The sequence below is a fragment of the Oryx dammah genome, unplaced genomic scaffold (assembly GCF_014754425.2).
Source record: "Oryx dammah isolate SB20612 unplaced genomic scaffold, SCBI_Odam_1.1 HiC_scaffold_2, whole genome shotgun sequence".
Classification (NCBI taxonomy): Eukaryota; Metazoa; Chordata; class Mammalia; order Artiodactyla; family Bovidae; genus Oryx; species Oryx dammah.
Window position 1 is genome coordinate 86,361,647 of NW_024070186.1, and position 19,075 is coordinate 86,380,721.

At 36.9% G+C, this 19,075-nt stretch overlaps 1 protein-coding gene across 8 annotated transcripts in view; it reads left to right on the forward strand.

Moving 5' to 3' along the window:
• The window catches only part of LRCH3 (leucine rich repeats and calponin homology domain containing 3), a 113,992-nt gene that overhangs the window by 36,887 nt on the left and 58,030 nt on the right, over window positions 1–19,075 (forward strand). For all 8 annotated transcript variants that reach the window (XM_040249567.1, XM_040249605.1, XM_040249623.1 and 5 more), the window contains exons 2-6: window positions 7,520–7,664; window positions 9,301–9,427; window positions 9,869–9,974; window positions 13,266–13,402; window positions 14,620–14,729. In XM_040249567.1, coding sequence (XP_040105501.1) covers window positions 7,520–7,664; window positions 9,301–9,427; window positions 9,869–9,974; window positions 13,266–13,402; window positions 14,620–14,729 — 625 coding nt within the window. The remainder of the gene's footprint in view (window positions 1–7,519; window positions 7,665–9,300; window positions 9,428–9,868; window positions 9,975–13,265; window positions 13,403–14,619; window positions 14,730–19,075) is intronic.

Here is a 19,075-nt window from a genome sequence, read left to right on the forward strand (position 1 = left end):
TAGGAAGGTTATCATAAATTAAAGACATTTTATACTTCAAAATGGGAAAAAGTCCTGATGTCAGTGTTTATATACCTAAGCCATTCTTTTGTTTGTTTTATAATCTATTTATTTTTTTGGTTGCACTGGATCTTTGTTACTGCATGCAGGCTTTTTCTAGCTGCAGAGAGCAAGGGCTACTCATCGTTGTGGTACACTCTGTTCTCACAGCAGTGGCTTCTTTTGTTGTGGGGCACAGGTTCTAGACACATGGGCTTCAGTGGTTGCAGCTCCCGGGCTCTAGAGTGCGGGCTCAGAAGTTGTGGCACACAGGTTTAGTTGCCCCATGCATATGGAATCTTCCTGGACCATGGTTTGAACATACGTCCCCTGCGTTGTCAGGCATGTTGCTATCCACTATGCCACCTGGGAAGTCCACCCTCCTGTCTTGAGGCAGCATCTCTGACCAGGAGAGAGAGGCTGCAGGTGGTCCAGGATGTGTGCATCTGCCTAAGTTTCTGTTCTTCGTTGATAGAAACAATAACGCAATCTGAAGGGCTCTCTTGATCGTACACTTTCTGAGTCACTTGATAAAAGTGCTGGAAAAGCCGCTCTTTCTGAGCGTCCCTGCTGCATCATCTGACTGAGGGTACTGGCACCGTGCATGCCTACCTTCACTCCCTTTCAAATGATCAGCCATCTTCCACCATAATTCTTCAGTGCTTAGCATGTCCTCACCCTCCTTCAAGTAGGCCCCTTGGGGAGGATAAGAAGTTGACAGAAAAGGTTTATGTGGCTTCCTTTTTTAGCTACCAGAGGTCTTCCATATTGTCTTCATGCAGTCTGACCAACGAAGACCTCTTCTTAAGTCCTGGCCCCGTGTGCTTCCAGGGCTCTCTCAGGCTCCCTCCAGCCAGCGTCCTAAGCCATTCTTTTTTATGGTTGTAACCTATCTTAACTTTTTAAAAATTATAAATGCCTATTTATGGTTTGATACACATAATAGTTTTTCCCTCAAGGGTTGGAATTGATTCATTTTATCTAAAACGTACTTCTTTGGAAATTGTTTTCAATCCAGGTTATGTAGTGTTTCTTAAAAACAAAAAAATAAAGATGTAATTTTGTCCTTTTTCAGTATATTAATTATGCCTTACCATAGATGAAGCTCTATAGATGGAAGACAGGATTCTTTCTTACTTCTTATTCCACGGTTTTTGTTTCATTCATTTATTTGGTCTTTTTTGAATAAATATTGAGTGCTATTATACGCTATGTACTGTGGCACTACTAAATGCCAACTTATGCAGAGTTGAACAAAGCAGACCTTTTCCCTTCTCTTTAAACATTCACCATGTGAATCTAGAGTGATCATTCTCATGCATCCCCCTTTTAGACATTTTTCTTTAACATAGTGGTTTTTTTTTTTTTTTACTTTATTTTACTTTACAATACTATATTGGTTTTGCCATACATTGACATGAATCCACCACGGGTATACATGAGTTCCCAAACATGAACCCCCCTCCCACCTCCCACCCCATATCATCTCTCTGGATCATCCCCGTGCACCAGCCCCAAGCATCCTGTATCCTGCATCAAACAGACTGGCGATTCGTTTCTTACATGATAGTAAACATGTTTCAATGCTATTCTCCCATATCGTCCCACCCTCTCCCTCTCCCTCAGAGTCCAAAAGTCCGCTCTACACATCTGTGTCTCTTCTGCTGTCTCGCATACACGGTCATCATTACCATCTTTCTAAATTCCATATATAAACATAGTATTTTATAAACTTGTGTATTTGAGATGAGTTTAACTTTGAGGGTAACTTTTTTATATAAATAAGGAAAATCAGCATTTCATTGCAAACAAAATGTCTTAAAACTTTTTCCATTGAAATATTTCTTTTACTTATCTGAAGCTTCCATAATACATTTTTTTAGCTAAAAGTTTTCTCATATTTTTTATCAGGCCAAAATAGCCTTTTTCTGCTTTGCTCAACTGAATAATACATCCAAGAGCTGTACCAGGGTGGTATAGTTGTCAGCTCATATTAAGACCAAGGCCACATTCAGGATATGATATGTAGAAGTAACTTAATAGATTAATTTGCAAAGTTACTTATTATCCAGTTTATGACTTTTTACAATACTTGGCAAATCTCAGTTGAGCTTGCAGTCTGGAAAACAGCCTACAACTGACTACACTGACACAGAGATGGAAATTTGGAGGGCTCATGTGGCAATAACTAGTCTTATCTATATGTGTGAAATCAAATTTACTCTAGTGATACAAAAATATAGCAACCTCACTGAAAGATAAGGAAACTGTTAACATTTTAATGTAAATCTTCAAATAAGTGTTTTCTACCTTTATGCTCTTTAAATTAAGTATACTGGAAGCAGTATTCTTTTTGGTGACCAAAGATCATAAATTATTTTATTGTACTCTGCTATATTTTATTGCATAGTACAATACCTTGTGATTGGTGAGGTGGTGGTATTTTCGCTGTATTGCTGTCAACCTATGAAGATAGCTTTATGTGTGTGTCTCTTTGTATTTTATATGAAAATAATGAAATAATTTTGAAGTATATGAAATAATTTTCTATGCATTATTTGATTTGATTCTTAGAACAGTCCTAAGAGGCAGTGACAGAAGAGATGAAGAAAAATGGTTGGGCTCACAATTTATTTGGACCAAGAAATGGAGTGTTTGTTGATAGGATTATATTGGGGGGCAGGGGGACAGAGAAAGGTGTCAAGATGCTTCCAGAATCCTGACTTAAGCAATTGGATAGACAAAAGCATCATGTACTGAGAAAGGAAATACTGCAAAAGGAGTATATTTGCACATACGTAACATTTCAGTGGCATTGTATGTGAAGTTAGTCCTCCGAAGCTCAGAAGTCTTTTTTTACCTCTGTGGAAACACATGAGGTAGTTTCTGAGCGTTCAGTTTACATACAAACTCAGGACACTGCCCATAAAATGAGAATTTCTTATATCAATTTAGTTACCAAGTCAAATATGGTTAAATTTTTATTTCAGTCTTTATTTCCTTCTTTTGAATTTTAATGATTAATAAAATTGGAAATAGTAGTCTAGCTGAGTAGACTTTGCTGTTTTGAATACAGTTGGGATTCTTATAATAAGAAAGAAAGAAAGAGCATAGATACTAAAAGGGCAATGAACTACATCTTTCATAAATAACATGGCCCTTTAAAAAGTTCAGGTATATTGATTGGATCTCCTTGTTAGTTCCTCAGTCTTGTCCAACTCTTTGTGACCCTATGGACCGTAGTCCACCAGGCTCCTCTGTCCATGGAATTTTCCAGGCAAGAGTATTGGAATGGGTTGCCATTTCCTTCTCCGGGGAATCTTCCTGACCTAGGGATTGAACTGGGTCTCCCGCGTTGCGGACAGATTCTTTACCATCTAAGACACCAGGGAAGTGTATTGATTAGGTGATAATGTTAAATATAGAGTGTTTCAGTTAAAATATTAAGATTGTCAGACAATAAAAAGAAAGAAAATCTACCTGTAGGTTGTTTATAAGAAACATATTCAAAGTGTAATAATCCAAAAGTTCGAAACTAAAAAATAGGAAAAAGTATTCTGTAGAAATACTGATTGTTAGTTTTCTGTGCTGTATAACAAATTATCACAAATTTAGCAGCTTAAGGAGCTTCATGGTTTCTTTGGATCAAGAGCCTAGGCACACCTTAGCCTGGTCTACTGCAAGGTGTTGATCTAGATTGAGTTCTCGTCTTAAGGTATGACTAGGGAAGAATCTGCTTCCACGCTCCCTCAGGTTGTTGGCAGAATTTATTTCCTTGAAACTATAGAGTTTGCAGAGAAGGCAGTGGCACCCCACTCCAGTACTCTTGCCTGGAAAATCCCACGGACAGAGGAGCCTGGTGGGCTGCAGTCCATGGGGTCGCAAAGAGTCGGACACAACTGAGCGACTTCACTTTCACTTTTCACTTTCATGCATTGGAGAAGGAAATGGCACCCCATTCCAGTGTTCTTGCCTGGAGAATCCCAGGGACAGGGGAGCCTGGTGGGCTGCCGTCTATGGGGTCGCACAGAGTCGGACATGACTGAAGTGACTTAGCATTTAGCATAGAGTTTGCAGCAACTTACTTCTTCACAGTTGGTAACAGAGATAGAACAGATTGGATAAGAGAGTCATAACCACAGGAATGGCATCACATCATCTTTGCAATATTTTATTGGTTAGGAGCAAGTTGGTTACTTTTGAAGGCCCACCTACACTCAAGTGGAAAAAGGGATATTATGCAGGGTGTTAATAGGGATCATGGGAGTCACATTAAACTCAGTCCAACAAACCAACCAAAAGAAGAGATTTCAAAGCAAATAACTGTACTAGGAATAAAAGGAGTAGTAACTTAAGAATTATAAAAAGTTTAATTTTTCAGTTCAGTTCAGTCGCTCAGTCATGTCCGACTCTTCAACCCCATGAACCACAGCATGCCAGGCCTCCCTCTCCATCACCAACTCCCGGAATCCACCCAAACCCATATCCATTGAGTCAGTGATGCCATCCAACCATCTCATCCTCTTTTGTCCTCTTCTCCTGCCTTCAATCTTTCCCAGCATCAGGGTCTTTTCCAATGAGTCAGAAGATAGTAATTTAAGATTTTGTGGGTATCTAAACCCCAAACTCCAAAATACATAAGGAAAGGGTTAAATAATTATAGAGAGAAATAGACAAGATAGCAATAAAAATGAAACACTGTAATATACCCTTCTCTCTCAGAAGTTGATACAAAAAACTGACCAAAAAATATCAGTAAGGATGCACCTTGAACAATGCAGTTAAATAAATCTGATGTAATAGACATAACCAAAACATTGTTCCAATTGTAGATTAAACATTCTTGTCAAACTCACATGGGCTTCCCAGGTAATTCAGTGGTAAAGAATCTGCCTGCCAGTACAGGAGATGTGGGTTCAATTCCTGGGTTGGAAAGATCCCCTGGAGAAGGGAATGGCTACCCACTCCAGTATTCTTACCTGAAGAATTCCATCCATAGTCAGAGGAGCCATGGGGTCACAAAGAACTGCCCAGATGGAAAGCTTAGTTCCAGTGCATCGTAGAGGTTGTTTTCACTATTTGTAAAATGCCATTCAGGGTGCTCCAGCAGCTTGATCTGAGCTCCAAGGATGAGGCAAACCATGAATTGGCAAAGGAAAATAATTCACTTAAAGGAACTCTAGCAGCAAGAGAGGATGAATAAGGATTACATCTAGAAAAAAGCAACTTCAATGAAATAGCTATTTGAAGAGATACATGACAGGTTTAACAAACAGAACAAAATAGAATGATCCAGTAATTCCACTCCTGGGCATATATCTGGAGAATATTCTAATTTGAAAAGATACATGCACTTTAGTATTCACAGCAGCACTATTTACAATAGCCAAGACATGGAAGCAACATAAATGTCTCTTGACAGATGAATGGATAAAGATGTGGTACATATGTATACAATGAAATATTACTCAGCTGTAAAACAGAAGGAAATAATGCCATCTGCAGCAACATGGATGGATCTGGCAATTATCATACTAAGTGAAGGAAGTCAGACAGAGAAGGGCAAATATCGTATGATGTCACTTATTTGTGGAGTAAGGTTAAAGTGTCTGCCTCTAATGCAGGAGACCTGGTTTCGATCACTGGGTCGGGAAGATACCCTGGAGAAGGAAATGGCAACCCACTCCAGTATTCTTGCCTGGAGAATCCCATGGACGGAGGAGCCTGGTGGGCTACAGTCCATAGGCTCGCAAAGAGTCAGACACGACTGAGCGACTTAACTAACTAACTAAAAAGTGATACAGATGAACTTGTTTACAAAACAGAAACAGACTTAAGACATAGAGGACAATTGTATGACTACCAAGGACAAAGGACAGGAAGGAGGTGGGGATAAATTAGGGGTTTGGAATTAGCAGATACAGACTATACAAAATAAACAAGCTCTTACTGTAACAGCACAGGGAACTACGTTCAATATCCTGTAATAAACTCTAATGGAGAAGAATCTGAAAAAGGAGATATATATCAAGTTACATATATATGTGGGCATCTGTGTGTGTGTGTGTGTGTATATATATATGGGCTTCTCTGGTGGCTCAGATGGTAAAGAATCCACCTGCAATGCGGGAGACCTGGATTTGATCCCTGGGTTGGGAAGATCCCCTGGAGGAGGGCATGACAACCCAATCCAGTCTTCTTGCCTGGAGAATCCCCATAGACGGAGCCTGGGGTCACAAAGAGTCGGACAGGACTGACCCACTAAGCACAGCACAGTGCGCGCGCACGCACGCACACACACACACACACACACACACACACACACACGGAAAATTCTGCAAAGTGTACTACTGGTTTACAAAAGAAGATAAGGTAGATGTTTGTTTTTTTCCCCTTTGTCAGCTTACAGGATAATGAATTGGTTCTTTATCATCTTTGGGGGAGTGTTTTATTTTAAACTCCTATAATTCAGTAGCATGTTATAGGTTTCAGTCTGCTTCATTTATTGTCTTTACTGAATCTCAGATTGTCTCATCTTTGACCAGTGGGAGCAAAGATGTTTCCTGAGTCCTTTTGATATGACCCTGATACTTTTTGACTGATAAAGTGACAGTATTTTGTTTTGTTTTTCTTCATTTTCCAGAAAACCTCAGGATGTTGTCTGTGCTTTTGGGAATGTGGATTTTAGGGATCCATGTGTTTTCTAGGATATTTGATACTTAGCATGATCTGTGAAGTGATTTGTAGGCTGATATTCCTTGGAATTTATGTTACTTGCAAAGAATAATGGTTTTATCTTTTTAGTATTCGTGTGTGTGTGCCAGGTCGCTTCAGTCACGTCTGACTCTTTGCGACCCCATGGACTGTCACCCAACAGGCTTCTCTATCCATGGGATTCTCCAGGCAGGAATACCAAAGTGGGTTGCCATGCCCTCCTCCAGGGGATATTCCTGTCTCAGGGATCGAACCCCCATCTGTTACATCTCCTGCATTGGCAGGCAGGCTCTTTACCATTCAGGCCACCTGAGAAGCTCATTTAGTATTTACGGAGACTCAAAAGTAACCAACAGGCCTCCCTGGTGGCTCAGACTATAAGTAATCTGCCTGCAATATGGGAGACCTGGATTCGATTCCTTGGTCAGGAAGATCCCCTGGAGAAGGGCATGACAACCCACTCGAGTATTCTTGCCTGGAGAATTCGAAGGACAGAGGAACCTGGTGGGCTACAGTCTATGGGGTCGCAAAGAGTCAGACCCAACTGAGTGACTAACACACGCAAAAAGAACCAGCATTTTCCAGCAACAGATGTAGAGGCATATGTTAAGCTGGTTTATTCAGTCAGTTAATATTTGAATGTTTACTCTGGAACAAACTCCACAATAGCAACTCTGGGAAATTCTAACAATTATGAAACCTACTTTTTGTTTAAAATTTTTATAAAATAAGTTCCAGGGATTGATTTTAAAATTGCTTGTTTCAGATCTGTCACGAAATCGCCTCTCAGAAATTCCCATAGAAGCATGTCACTTCGTTTCTCTTGAGAATCTCAATTTATACCAAAATTGTATTCGATATGTACCAGAGGCAATTCTAAACCTACAAGCGCTAACTTTCTTAAATATTAGGTAAGAACTTTTAAAAAAATTTTAGTTTTGTGTGATGGTTTCAATTTTCCTCTTCCCTTTCACTAAAGTTATCGTTGTCTGAGGGGTGGTCCTGTGGCTAGGACCCCATGCTTCCATATCAGGGGGCACAGGTTTGATGCCTGGTCAGGGAACTAAAATCCTACATTCTTTGCAGCCAAAAAATAGAAGTAATACTTTTAAAAAAAATTACATCATCTGTTTATATCAGCAGTATCTCTTCATGTTTTTAGGCTAAATTAACAGTATTTTCTGGGTCCCTCTAGTTTCTTTCTTTGTCTTTACCTTTGCAATAGTTAACAAACTCTAATAAGAGCTGTTACCCTAATTGTCTTGTAGCAGTGGTTCTCCAATTACATTTTCAAATAAGTTTCATCAAATAAGAATGGTAGATCTGAAATTATTTTGATTTTTGTGATTATGTATTTTTGTGTACTAAGTTCTAAACATATAAATGGATTTATTTAACTCATCTACTCCATTGTTTCATATCTTACAAGACTTTTGTTATTTCATTATAAAAAGTTATAAATGTTGACTGGAGAAAATAGATTTAGAAAAGTAAAGGAAATCCATCAAAATGTGTCTGAATTAATAGATGAATTTTTCCTTTTTTTTCTAGGCCTTTAGTCAAATTTTTAAATAATTTTTTCCCCTTGTCAAGAAATATCCTAAAAAAAAAAAGAAATATCCTTTGGAAATATTTTTTATATGTAATCATTTTAATGTACAGTTTATGTATTTCTTTCTTTTTTTTAATATATTTCTAACACTCCTTTTTTCTCTCAGATATTTACTTATTCTTTGAATTTTTTCCTATAAAAGTAGAACTAGTAGACAGCTTTGTATGTGAATGTCTAATTATTAGATATTAGAAGTTTAATGGCTCATGATCTGTTAATAAAATCATCAAAAGGTCTTACAAATGGGGGCAATTGTTACTAAAGATTAAGATGTTAAATATGCATAAGGAAATTTTTAACTTAATTTTATCCTTATGATAGATGTATTTTTACTTCCAGTTCTGATTTGTATACTTTTATTTAGATAAAAGATTTCTTATCTATACTTCAGTTAGTATGATATATCTGAAAACACACTCTGTCCCTTGTTTCCCATAGAACTATATTTGGGTTGTTTATGTACAATTGGTTATAATACTGTAATGATGAGGCAAGTAAATTACAAATACTCTTAGTGTTTAAAACTCTTTGGAAAGAAGAGGAGAGGATGTTAGTTATCTACCCTATTTTAAAATAATTTTTTCCTGTATAAATTTAACTGTAATACAATAATATGATTTGCTTATGAGACATTTCATTATTTGCAAAGGAGTTTTATGGTGCAAGAGTCGTGTAAACCCTGTGATTTACAGATGAGAAATCTGTGTAAGATGCAATAAATTAAATGCTTTACCTAAAAAAGCTGACAAGTGAGTTTGACAAGTGACAAACTTGAACTCAAATCTGTTTGTTTTTTCAAACTCAAATCTAATATCCTGTTTCTTTCTTGTAAGATTTATATTTGTTATTATACTGAGTGTAGAATGAGAAAGATGGCAATTTTTCTCCCTGAGTGTTGGGCTCTGACTTAGTTCTTTTTCTGCTTACCCATTTAGTCGGAACCAACTGTCAACATTGCCAGTACACTTGTGTGAGTTACCATTAAAAGTTTTAATTGCTAGTAATAACAAATTGGTCTCACTTCCAGAAGAAATTGGACATCTCAGACATTTAATGGAACTTGTAAGTGAATATTTCATTTTTTGATTGTTTTATGTATATGTGTATTAAAAAGCAGAAATATCACTTTGCCAACAAAAACCATAGCTTTGACTATACGGGCCTTTGTCGACACAGTGATGTCTTTAGTTTTTAATATGCTGTCTAGGTTTATAATAGCTTTCCTTCCAAGGAGCAAGCATCTTTTAATTTCATGGCTACAGTTACTGTCGGTAATTTTGGAGCCCAAGAAAATAAAATCTGTCAGTCAAAAGCCTATACATTTTAAAAATCAAATTATAGTACAAACTGTGGAATTATTCCTGGACACAGAATCATAGTATTTTTTACAACCGGGGTTGGGGGTGGGTTATTATGTTGTCCAAACCTCATTTTGCAGATAGTTTAAAGCTGGCAAGTTTGTAATATCAGTACAGTTCTTTACTTTGTATCTTTTTGAAATAGGATGTGAGCTGCAATGAAATTCAAACAATACCTTCCCAAATTGGTAATTTGGAGGCCTTGAGAGACCTTAATGTAAGAAGAAATCACTTAGTACGTTTGCCTGAAGGTAAGAAATTGTGAAACAGTTGTTTTGTTTTTTGCCTTTTTCTAGGAGTGATGTGCACATCAAAAATGTATAAAAGTTACAGCAAGTGTTTGAGATGTAGTGATTTATTTAATACATGTTATCCGTTCTGTTGTAGATTTTAAAAGCTAGACTCTTCATTGAAAAGCTCCAATAACTATTGAGTAATGATGGTAATTTTAGATCCTGTTAACTGATAACATAGGGTCTCTGAAAGTTTCAGTTGGCATAACTACTTAAGAGAAATTTCACGTTTTTGATAAATCATATACACGATTACTGGAAAAAACATAGCTTTGACTAGATAGACCTTTGTTGGCAAAGTGATGTCTTTTTTAATACGCTGTCTAGGTTTGTCATAGCTTTTCTTCCAAAAAGCAAGCGTCTTTTAAATTCATGGCTGCAGGCACCATCTGCAGTGATTCTTCCTGCACCAGAGATTCACATCATTCATTCTGAGAAATTGTTTTATATCTGTTTGATAATTTCCTGTCTTCTGATCTCTGTTTTCTCTTAGAATTTTTGTTAATTGGATAGTTAATTGATCTTATGGTTTTCTTATCTTTATTGTTCATTTCTTTGTCATTTTGTTTAACCAGGTGGTAACAGTTCAACCATTTATAGTCTAACCACTCTTCTGAATTTTTAATTTCTGTCATCTAATTTTTCATCTCTAAGAACCCTTACTTTTTGCTGATTTAAAAACAAAATCCTTTCCTTTTTCAGTAATTTAGTATTTTATTTTTCTGAAATTGGAGATATTAGTTCTAGTTTTCAGAGTTTTCTTCTGTTTCCTGTAGGTTAACCTGTTTTTTTCTGCACTCATTTTTTCCCTTTGTTTTGCATATTTTGATTTCTCTCTTATATGTTGAAAGCTCTTCTAAATGTTTGTGGGTCATATGCCATTTATACAAAGCTAATTAGAAATTCCAAGTATACTGGGCAGAAATTGTATTAAGCAGTAAGCTGGATATTTTATTGGAGGAAACTCTATATCAGTATCTAAAGGCCTTTTGTATGGGACTATATAGTTTGTCCAGAGAAAGATATTTTCTTTCTTCTACATTGTGTATCTTCCTAACTGCCATTCAAAGCTAGGGAATGGGGTGAGGTTGTGTAGCAAAGTGCTGAGGTCTTGTCACTAAGTGTGTAGACTTTCACTTAAATCCTCCATTTTTAGCAGGCAACTCATCCTGACTTTCCATTGTGCAGTCCTTGAGTTCAGAGGCTTTCAATTCAGTTTCACTAAAGGATAACTTGTTGATTCCTGTTGTGAATGAAAAGCAGCATGCATAGTTGGGGTTGAAAACCTATGCATCTAACTTGTTTTTATACAGATGGTCATCTGATCCTTTTGTTATTCCCACCTTTCTGTGGTATCAGACCTAGTTTCTAAGACTTTCTGTTGTTCCATAAGGGGTCACCATTTCATGCAAAGTTGGGCACAGTAAAGGACAGAAATGATATGGACCTAACAGAAGCAGAAGATATTAAGAAGAGGTGGCAAGAATATACAGAAGAACTGTACGACAAAGATCTTAATGACCTGGATAACCATGATGGTGTGATCACTTATCTAGAGACAGATATCGTGGAGTGTAAAGTCACGTGGGCCTTAGGAAGCATTACTACGAACAAAACTAGTGGAGGTGGTGGAATTCCAGCTGAGCTATTTCAAATCCTAAGAGATGATACTGTTAAAGTGCTATACACAATATGCCAGCAAATTTGGAAAACTCAGCAGTGGCCACAGGACTAGAAAAGGTCAGTTTTCATTCTAATTCCAAAGAAAGGCAATGCCAAAGAATGTTCCAACTACTGCACAATTGCGCTCATTTAAAATATTAGCAAGGTAATGCTCAAAATCCTTCCAGCTAGACTTCATCACTATGTGAACCAAGAACTTCCAGTTGTTCAAACTGGATTTAGAAAAAGCAGAGGAACCAGAGAGCAAATTGAAAACATCTGTTGGGTCATAGGAAAGGCAAGGGAATTCCAAAAAAAAAAAATTTTACTTCTTCTTCACTAAAGGCTAAAGCCTTTGTGTGGATCATAACAAACTGTGGAAAATTCTTAAAGAAATGGGAATACCAGACCACCTTACCTGCCTCCTGAGAAACCTGTATGCAGGTCAAGAAGCTACAGTTAGAACTGGACGTGAAAGAGCGGATTGGTTCAAAATTGGGAAGGGAGTACGTCAAGGCTGTATATTGTCAGCCTGCTTATTTAACTTATATGCAGAGTCCATCATGTGAAATGCTGGGCTAGGAGAATCACAAGCTGGAATCAAGATTGCTGGAAGAAATTTCACTAATCTCAGATATGCAGATGACATCACCCTAATGGCAGAAAGTGAACAGGAACTAAAGAGCCTCTTGATGAAGGTGAAAGAGGAGAGTGAAAAAAGCTGGCTTAAGACTCAGCATTCAGAAAATGAAGATCATGGCATCTAGTCCCATCACTTCATGGCAAATAGAAGGGGAACAAGTGGAAACAGTGACAGACTTTATTTTCTTGGACTCCAAAATCACTGCAAACAGTGAATGCAGCCATGAAATTAAAAGAAACTTGTTCCTTGGAAGAAAAGCTATGATAAACTTAGACAGCATATTAAAAAGCAGAGACATCACTTGGCTGACAAAGGTTGGTCTAGTCAAAGCTATGGTTTTTCCAGTAGTCATGTACAGAAGTGAGAGTTGGACCATAAAGAAGGGTGAGTGCCAAAGAATTGATGCTTTTGAACTGTAGTGCTGGAGAAGACTCTTGAGAGTCCCTTGAACAGCATGGAAATCAAACCAGAATATTCACTGGAAGGACCAATTCTTCAGCCACCTGATTGAAGAGCCAATTCATTGGAAAAAACCCTGATCCTAGGAAAGATTGAGGGCAGGAGGAGAAGGGGGTGTCAAAGGATGAGATGATGGGATGGTATCACCAACTCAATGGACATGAGTTTGAGCAAACTCCGGGAGTTGGTGATGGACAGGGAAGCCTGGCATGCTGTAGTCCATGGGGTTGCAAAGAGTCAGACATGAGTGAGCAACTGAACAGCAGCAACAACATAAGGGGTCAGATAGTTTGCTTTCATTAATATTACCATCCCTAAGCACCTAGATTTCATTTTATGACACTTTGCTATATATCAGTTAATCACTAAGAAAGGATGGACGTAAATACTTAGGTTAAATCAATTATATTTAGATAGAAGCTCATGAAGAAAAAAATGTCTAGCTTTGAAATATCATTGTTTATTTCCACCTTACTTCCCTGCAGAACTAGCAGAGTTGCCTTTGATAAGGTTAGACTTTTCCTGCAACAAAATTACAACAATTCCTGTTTGTTATCGGAATCTCAGGCACCTGCAGATGATCACCCTAGATAACAATCCACTACAGTCTCCTCCTGCACAGGTAAACCACAGTTGATTCAAAGTATGTTATAAACTTTTTGGACAAAGGATGAAGTTTAAAAGTTGTAAGTTATATGTATTTTTTGTCAGAGATTAAGTTCTTTTAAAATAAATTCACAGTCACATGTATTCTTTAAAAGCCTTGAAGTAAATGAGATGGGAGATATTAATGTTCCAAAAATGTTTTTCCTGTCACTAAATTGACTTTTTCACATTTGAAGGGTTCTTCCTTAAAGTTTTTTTTTTCCAGTTAAATTTGATTTATTTCTTTCTAGTAAAACTTAAATGAAGACAGTAGACAGTGTAAATGCTAAAGACAAAATACTCAGCTCACAGAATTAAAGATCATCAGTGTATTTCTCATGACTGTTGTCTTTGTACCTTCCTGTTTTCTAAAATCTTAAGTTCTTCCTTGAGTCAGTTTGGACTGAAATGAAACTACTTAATGAAGTTGTTATAAGGTAGCTTTACATACAGATTTTAGACATTCCACAATCTAAAAAGCTTTTTGTCTTATATTTTTCACCATAGCTTTCCTTACTCTGCAGTTGATTCAGCCTTGTACAAGTGTCTACATGGCGGCTGTTAAAGTGTTTGAGTAAACTTCATAACTACAGAAAGGTCTCATATCCCTAAAGAGTTCATATGTTAATTTGTAGGACAGAAATAAATAGGTGGCAACAGAACTATATATGACTTTAATATTTAATCATTTCCTGCTTTTCTTTCTTACAGGAAGTAGGATTGAAAACATAATTGTGCATGATTGTTGGATTTCTAAAAACAAAAGTTGCCAGTAGAATCCATGGGGAGCAATGCTTTAAATCTCTGACTGTGCCTAACTAGTCAATATAGGTTTACTTGGTATTCTAATAGTGTTTATAATCATGAATTATGTATATTATGTTACTAAAACTTATTAGTGACTAGAAAACAAAAACCTACATTTATACCACTTAAACACCTAAAGTAACAAATGATATAATGTGTTATAATGAGTTAATTTTTAATATTACCATACATACTTAATAGAAATACCTTCTATTTGCAATATACATTAAATAAAAAGCTGATTGTGATTTAAAAGGCAGGGGCTCCTTCAGTTAAAAAAATAAGTAAATTTAAAATTAAAAAAAATAAAAGAAGCAGAAGGAAAAAAGGTTTGGGTACACATATATTTCAGATGAATAACTTGTTTCTATATGTTACTTTACTTAGATATGTATAAAAGGCAAAATCCACATATTTAAATACCTGAACATGCAGGCTTGTAAGATTGCTCCAGATCTGCCAGATTATGATAGGAGACCCATGGGTTTTGGCTCCTGGTGAGTATATTGTATTCTTTCATTTATTATTTTCCATCTCACGGAGAATCAAATAAATGGGACCCTTAAATTTGCCTGATGGTTTGTTTGACCAAAGCAAAATAACCTATTTTAACGTTATTTTTCTAGAATGCTTATATTAAGTAAAAAGTTGATTACATAGATGTGACCAAGTATAGTTCTAAGTCAGGGTTTCTTAACCTCAGCACTGTGGATATTTTGAAATAGATAATTATTTGTGGTGAGGACCTGTCCTGTACACTGGAAGATACTCAACAGCTGCCCTGGCTTCTGGAGCACCTTCCCAACGTGACAAACAAAAGTGTCTCCAGTTATTACCAAATATCCTCTGAGAGGTCCTCAGTTGAAAACTGCTGCTCTAAGTGACTTTAATACTAACTGACATTGGCTCTCCTGTTAACTAACTCTATAACTTAAGGCAACTCATTCAACCTTTCTGGGCTGCATTTTTCACAAAGGGAGTGAAGGGGTTGGATGTGGTGACCATTAATGTCACTTTGGGATCTTTTAAGTCTGTGAATCCCTCAGCTGCATATAGCATCAGACTTTTACAAAGGCATTTTCTTGGCATTCCCAACCATTGCAGCAGTCTTAAGTAACAGGAATTAAATTCATAAGGTTTTTAAACAGGCAAAATAGATGTCTCAGTGAAGGTGTAATAATATTAATAAACTTTACTCAAGAGAACCCTTTAGGCATTCTCTTAGAACTTGTCACATATTACATAAAAGCACAGTCCTAACCTTCTCAGTGTCCTAACTTAAAACAGATTAACAGACTTCTATTTTATTATAGTTTCTAAAAGCAGACATACTAAAAATACAAAAATAATTCAGAGGAAAAAATAAAACCATAAAAAGCAGATGCATATTAACAAAATTCAAATTAGTGATAAATTCTGAAAGGGAGAAAGATTCCAAGTTAAAGAGACATAAGGGGGCTTTAAAGGTATTTGTGTCTCACCATACCTTAAAAGCTATGTCAATTATAGGTATTCTTTTATTTTATATGATATTTCATAATTTTAACAAGGTTTTTAAAAATAGTGAAGCTCTAGAAACATAGCAGTTTGATATCACCAGGCATATATGTAAAGTACCCTTCATATTTTAGTAATATTTTAAGTTATTACTATATTTTAGCACTGTATAGTAATTGATGCTACTTAAGAAAATGCTAAGATATATCTTCCCAGTAAAGGGAAATACATATTATAATTAAAAATTTTAAAACTATATTTTTAGCTTTCTCTGCCTAAAGTCTTCAGAAGCAGCTTTGTAATGATAATCAGAGTTTTTTGATCTGGCTGTTAGACTGCAGATTTGTATAGACTGAAGGACATTGGGAACACCAGCTTTAATCTAGTTGTTTTGATTTAGTATAGTTACACAAGTACAGGGAGAAATTATGCATATGCATAAAAGATTCCTACCAGAACATCCTCAGCACTAGCACTTTTACCTCTGAGAAGACTAAAAGCAGGTATGTGGTGTTAAGGAAGACAAAAAAGGTTTCGAACAGATGATGGGGGGGAGGTGCAGATTAGGTCTTACAGTGTGCTGATCTAGGTCTGTCTTAGAGGAAGAATTTTGGCAGTGGGGAAGATATGAGGAAAGCCAGACCACTAATCGGAGAAGGCAATGGCACCCCACTCCAGTACTCTTGCCTGGAAAATCTCATGGACGGAGGAGCCTAGTGGGCTGCAGTCCATGGGGTCGCTAAGTCGGACATGACTGAGCAACTTCACTTACACTTTTCACTTTCATGCATTGGAGAAGGAAATGGCAACTCACTCCAGTGTTCTTGCCTGGAGAATCCCAGGGACGGGGGAGTCTGGTGGGTTGCCGTCTATGGGGTCGCACAGAGTCGGACACGACTGAAGCGACTTAGCAGCAGCAGCAGACCACTAATACCAAGAATTTTTAAATTTTTTCCATTATTTCCTTTTCATTTCTTTTTCCTGTTACCTCACTTCATTGCTTAAAATATGGAATTCTTATTTCTTATCTCTAGAAGAAAGTTTTGTTTTTCCTATTTAAATATTTCTAAAAGTTTCTACTCCTGTACTGTTTAAAAAAAAAATGTACAGCAACAAAAAAAATAGCTTTTAGAGGACTTCGCTGGTAGTCCAGGAGTTAAGACAGCTCTTCCACTGCAAGGGTTTGGGTTTGATCCCCCTTCTGGGAACCAAGATCCCACGTGCCATGAGGTGTGGGCAAAAAAGTAAATAAATAACACTAATTTTTTCAAAGTAGTTTTTATTTTATATATACACGAACTTATTTTCTCAAGGAGTTAGTAACCCTTGCAAAGGAAAAGTTTTTCTGTCCTGAAGTAGCAGAGTAGGAATATTAAACTGCTGCTGTTGCCTTGAGGTTTGTGTGTGAAAAGATGAATAGTGATTACTGGGTGTGCGTATGTGTAATGATTACAGAGCATACCTGAAGAAACGAAGGAGGAAACATTACCTCTTTGAGCAGTGAGCTTTGATTGAGGGCTTCCGTGCTAGTTACAGAATCTTTTTCTCTCTGATTCTGTCCTTAGTTTTGAGGACTAAGAAGTCTTCACCTAATTTCTTTGAATATTGCAGTCTTCCTTACTTTCCTTTTAAAAAACAGATAGAAAAAATTCCTGGGAAGAGATTTGTGTTTGCTAAAAGATATAAGAAGGCTTGAGTCAATAGAGAAACTTTTCCTAAATGGGAAGTCTAGATAGCATAAACATATCATGTTTCTCAAAGGAATTAGTAATTACCGATCTAATATATTCCAGTCCCTATATAATCCCTAATTTTGCTCATTATCCTCTGCATTTTCTATTTTTCCAGAGTTATGTTACTGTATTTGTGATTATTTCAGAATATCCTATAAGTTTATATATATACATCAATATATATGTTGTATGTGTGTATATATATATTTATGTATATAAAAGAAAAATATTTCCTTCAGCTCCTCTTGCACCAACAAATGAGACATTGTACTTTCATGTCCTTTCTTACTAAGGTACAGATAAATAAGATTGCATTGTAGTTAGCAGTGCATTTATTCAGAATGCAGTCATGGAGTTAGAATGCCTTGGTTCTAGGTCTGAATCTCTGTACTATTGGGCAGTTTTCTCTTTATTTTTGGCTGTGATGGGTCTTCGTTGCTGCTTGCGGACAGGGCTACTCTCTAGTGTGATATGCGGGCTTCTCATTGCAATGACTCCTTTTGTGGATCACAGGCTCCAGGTGCATGGGCTCAGTAGATGCGGCTTGTGGGCTCTGGAGCATGAACTCAGTAGTTTGGTACATAGGCTTAGTTGCCTCAAGGCATGAGGAATCTTCCCAGACCAGGGATCAAACCTGTGTCCCCTGCATTGGCAAGCGGATTCTTAACCACTGAACCACACAGAATCTCCACTGCATCATGTGGGCTCAATAGCTGTGGTCTTTGGGCTTAGTTGCTCCAAGACGTGGGATCTTAGATCCCTGACCAGGGATTGAACCTTAACCCCTGCATTACAAGGTGGATTCTTTTTTCGTCTATGGTTGTGCATAACTTTTATTTATTTATTTTAATATAAATTTATTTATTTTAATTGGAGACTATTACTTTACCAGTGGACCACCAAGCCTCCTATCCATTGCTCTTTCCCTGTAACTTAAATTCTGATTGATTGTGACAGCATGACATAGTAACTTTTTTTAAGTTATGTACACAAACTGTAAGAATACATGGAATACAAAATTTGATACCAGAAGAATACTACATGTTTTAAATTTGTACCATTGAAAGTTGTTTTTCAACCTAGGCCATCTTATTAAATAAAACGCTAACAGACCAATTTTTAACATAGGTTTTGTCATATTTTAGACTTCAAATTAGGCTAATGAGGCTAACTTTAAAACTATGTTTAAGAACAAGCAAAAACTAAAGCTTTTATAGCTTTAGAAGAAAATGTAGAATATCTTTGTGACTTGGGAAATGCAAGGATTTTTGAGGACACAGAAAGCAGTAACCATTAAAAAAAATGATAAACTCAATTTAATGAAAATTAAAACCATCTATTTATGAAAAGAAACTGTTAAGAAAATAGGCAAACCACAGACTGAGGGAAATTATTTGCAAAATACATATAAAACAATAGACTTGCTTCCAGACTGTATAAAGAATGTGCCAGTCTTGTGTGGCTGTTTGCAACCCCATGGGCTGTAGCCCACCAGGCTCCACTGTCCATGGGGATTCTCCAGGCAAGAATACTGGAGTGGGTTGCCATGCCCTTCTCCAGGGCATCTTCCCAACCCAGGGATCGAACCAGGGTCCTCCTGCATTGCAGGCAGA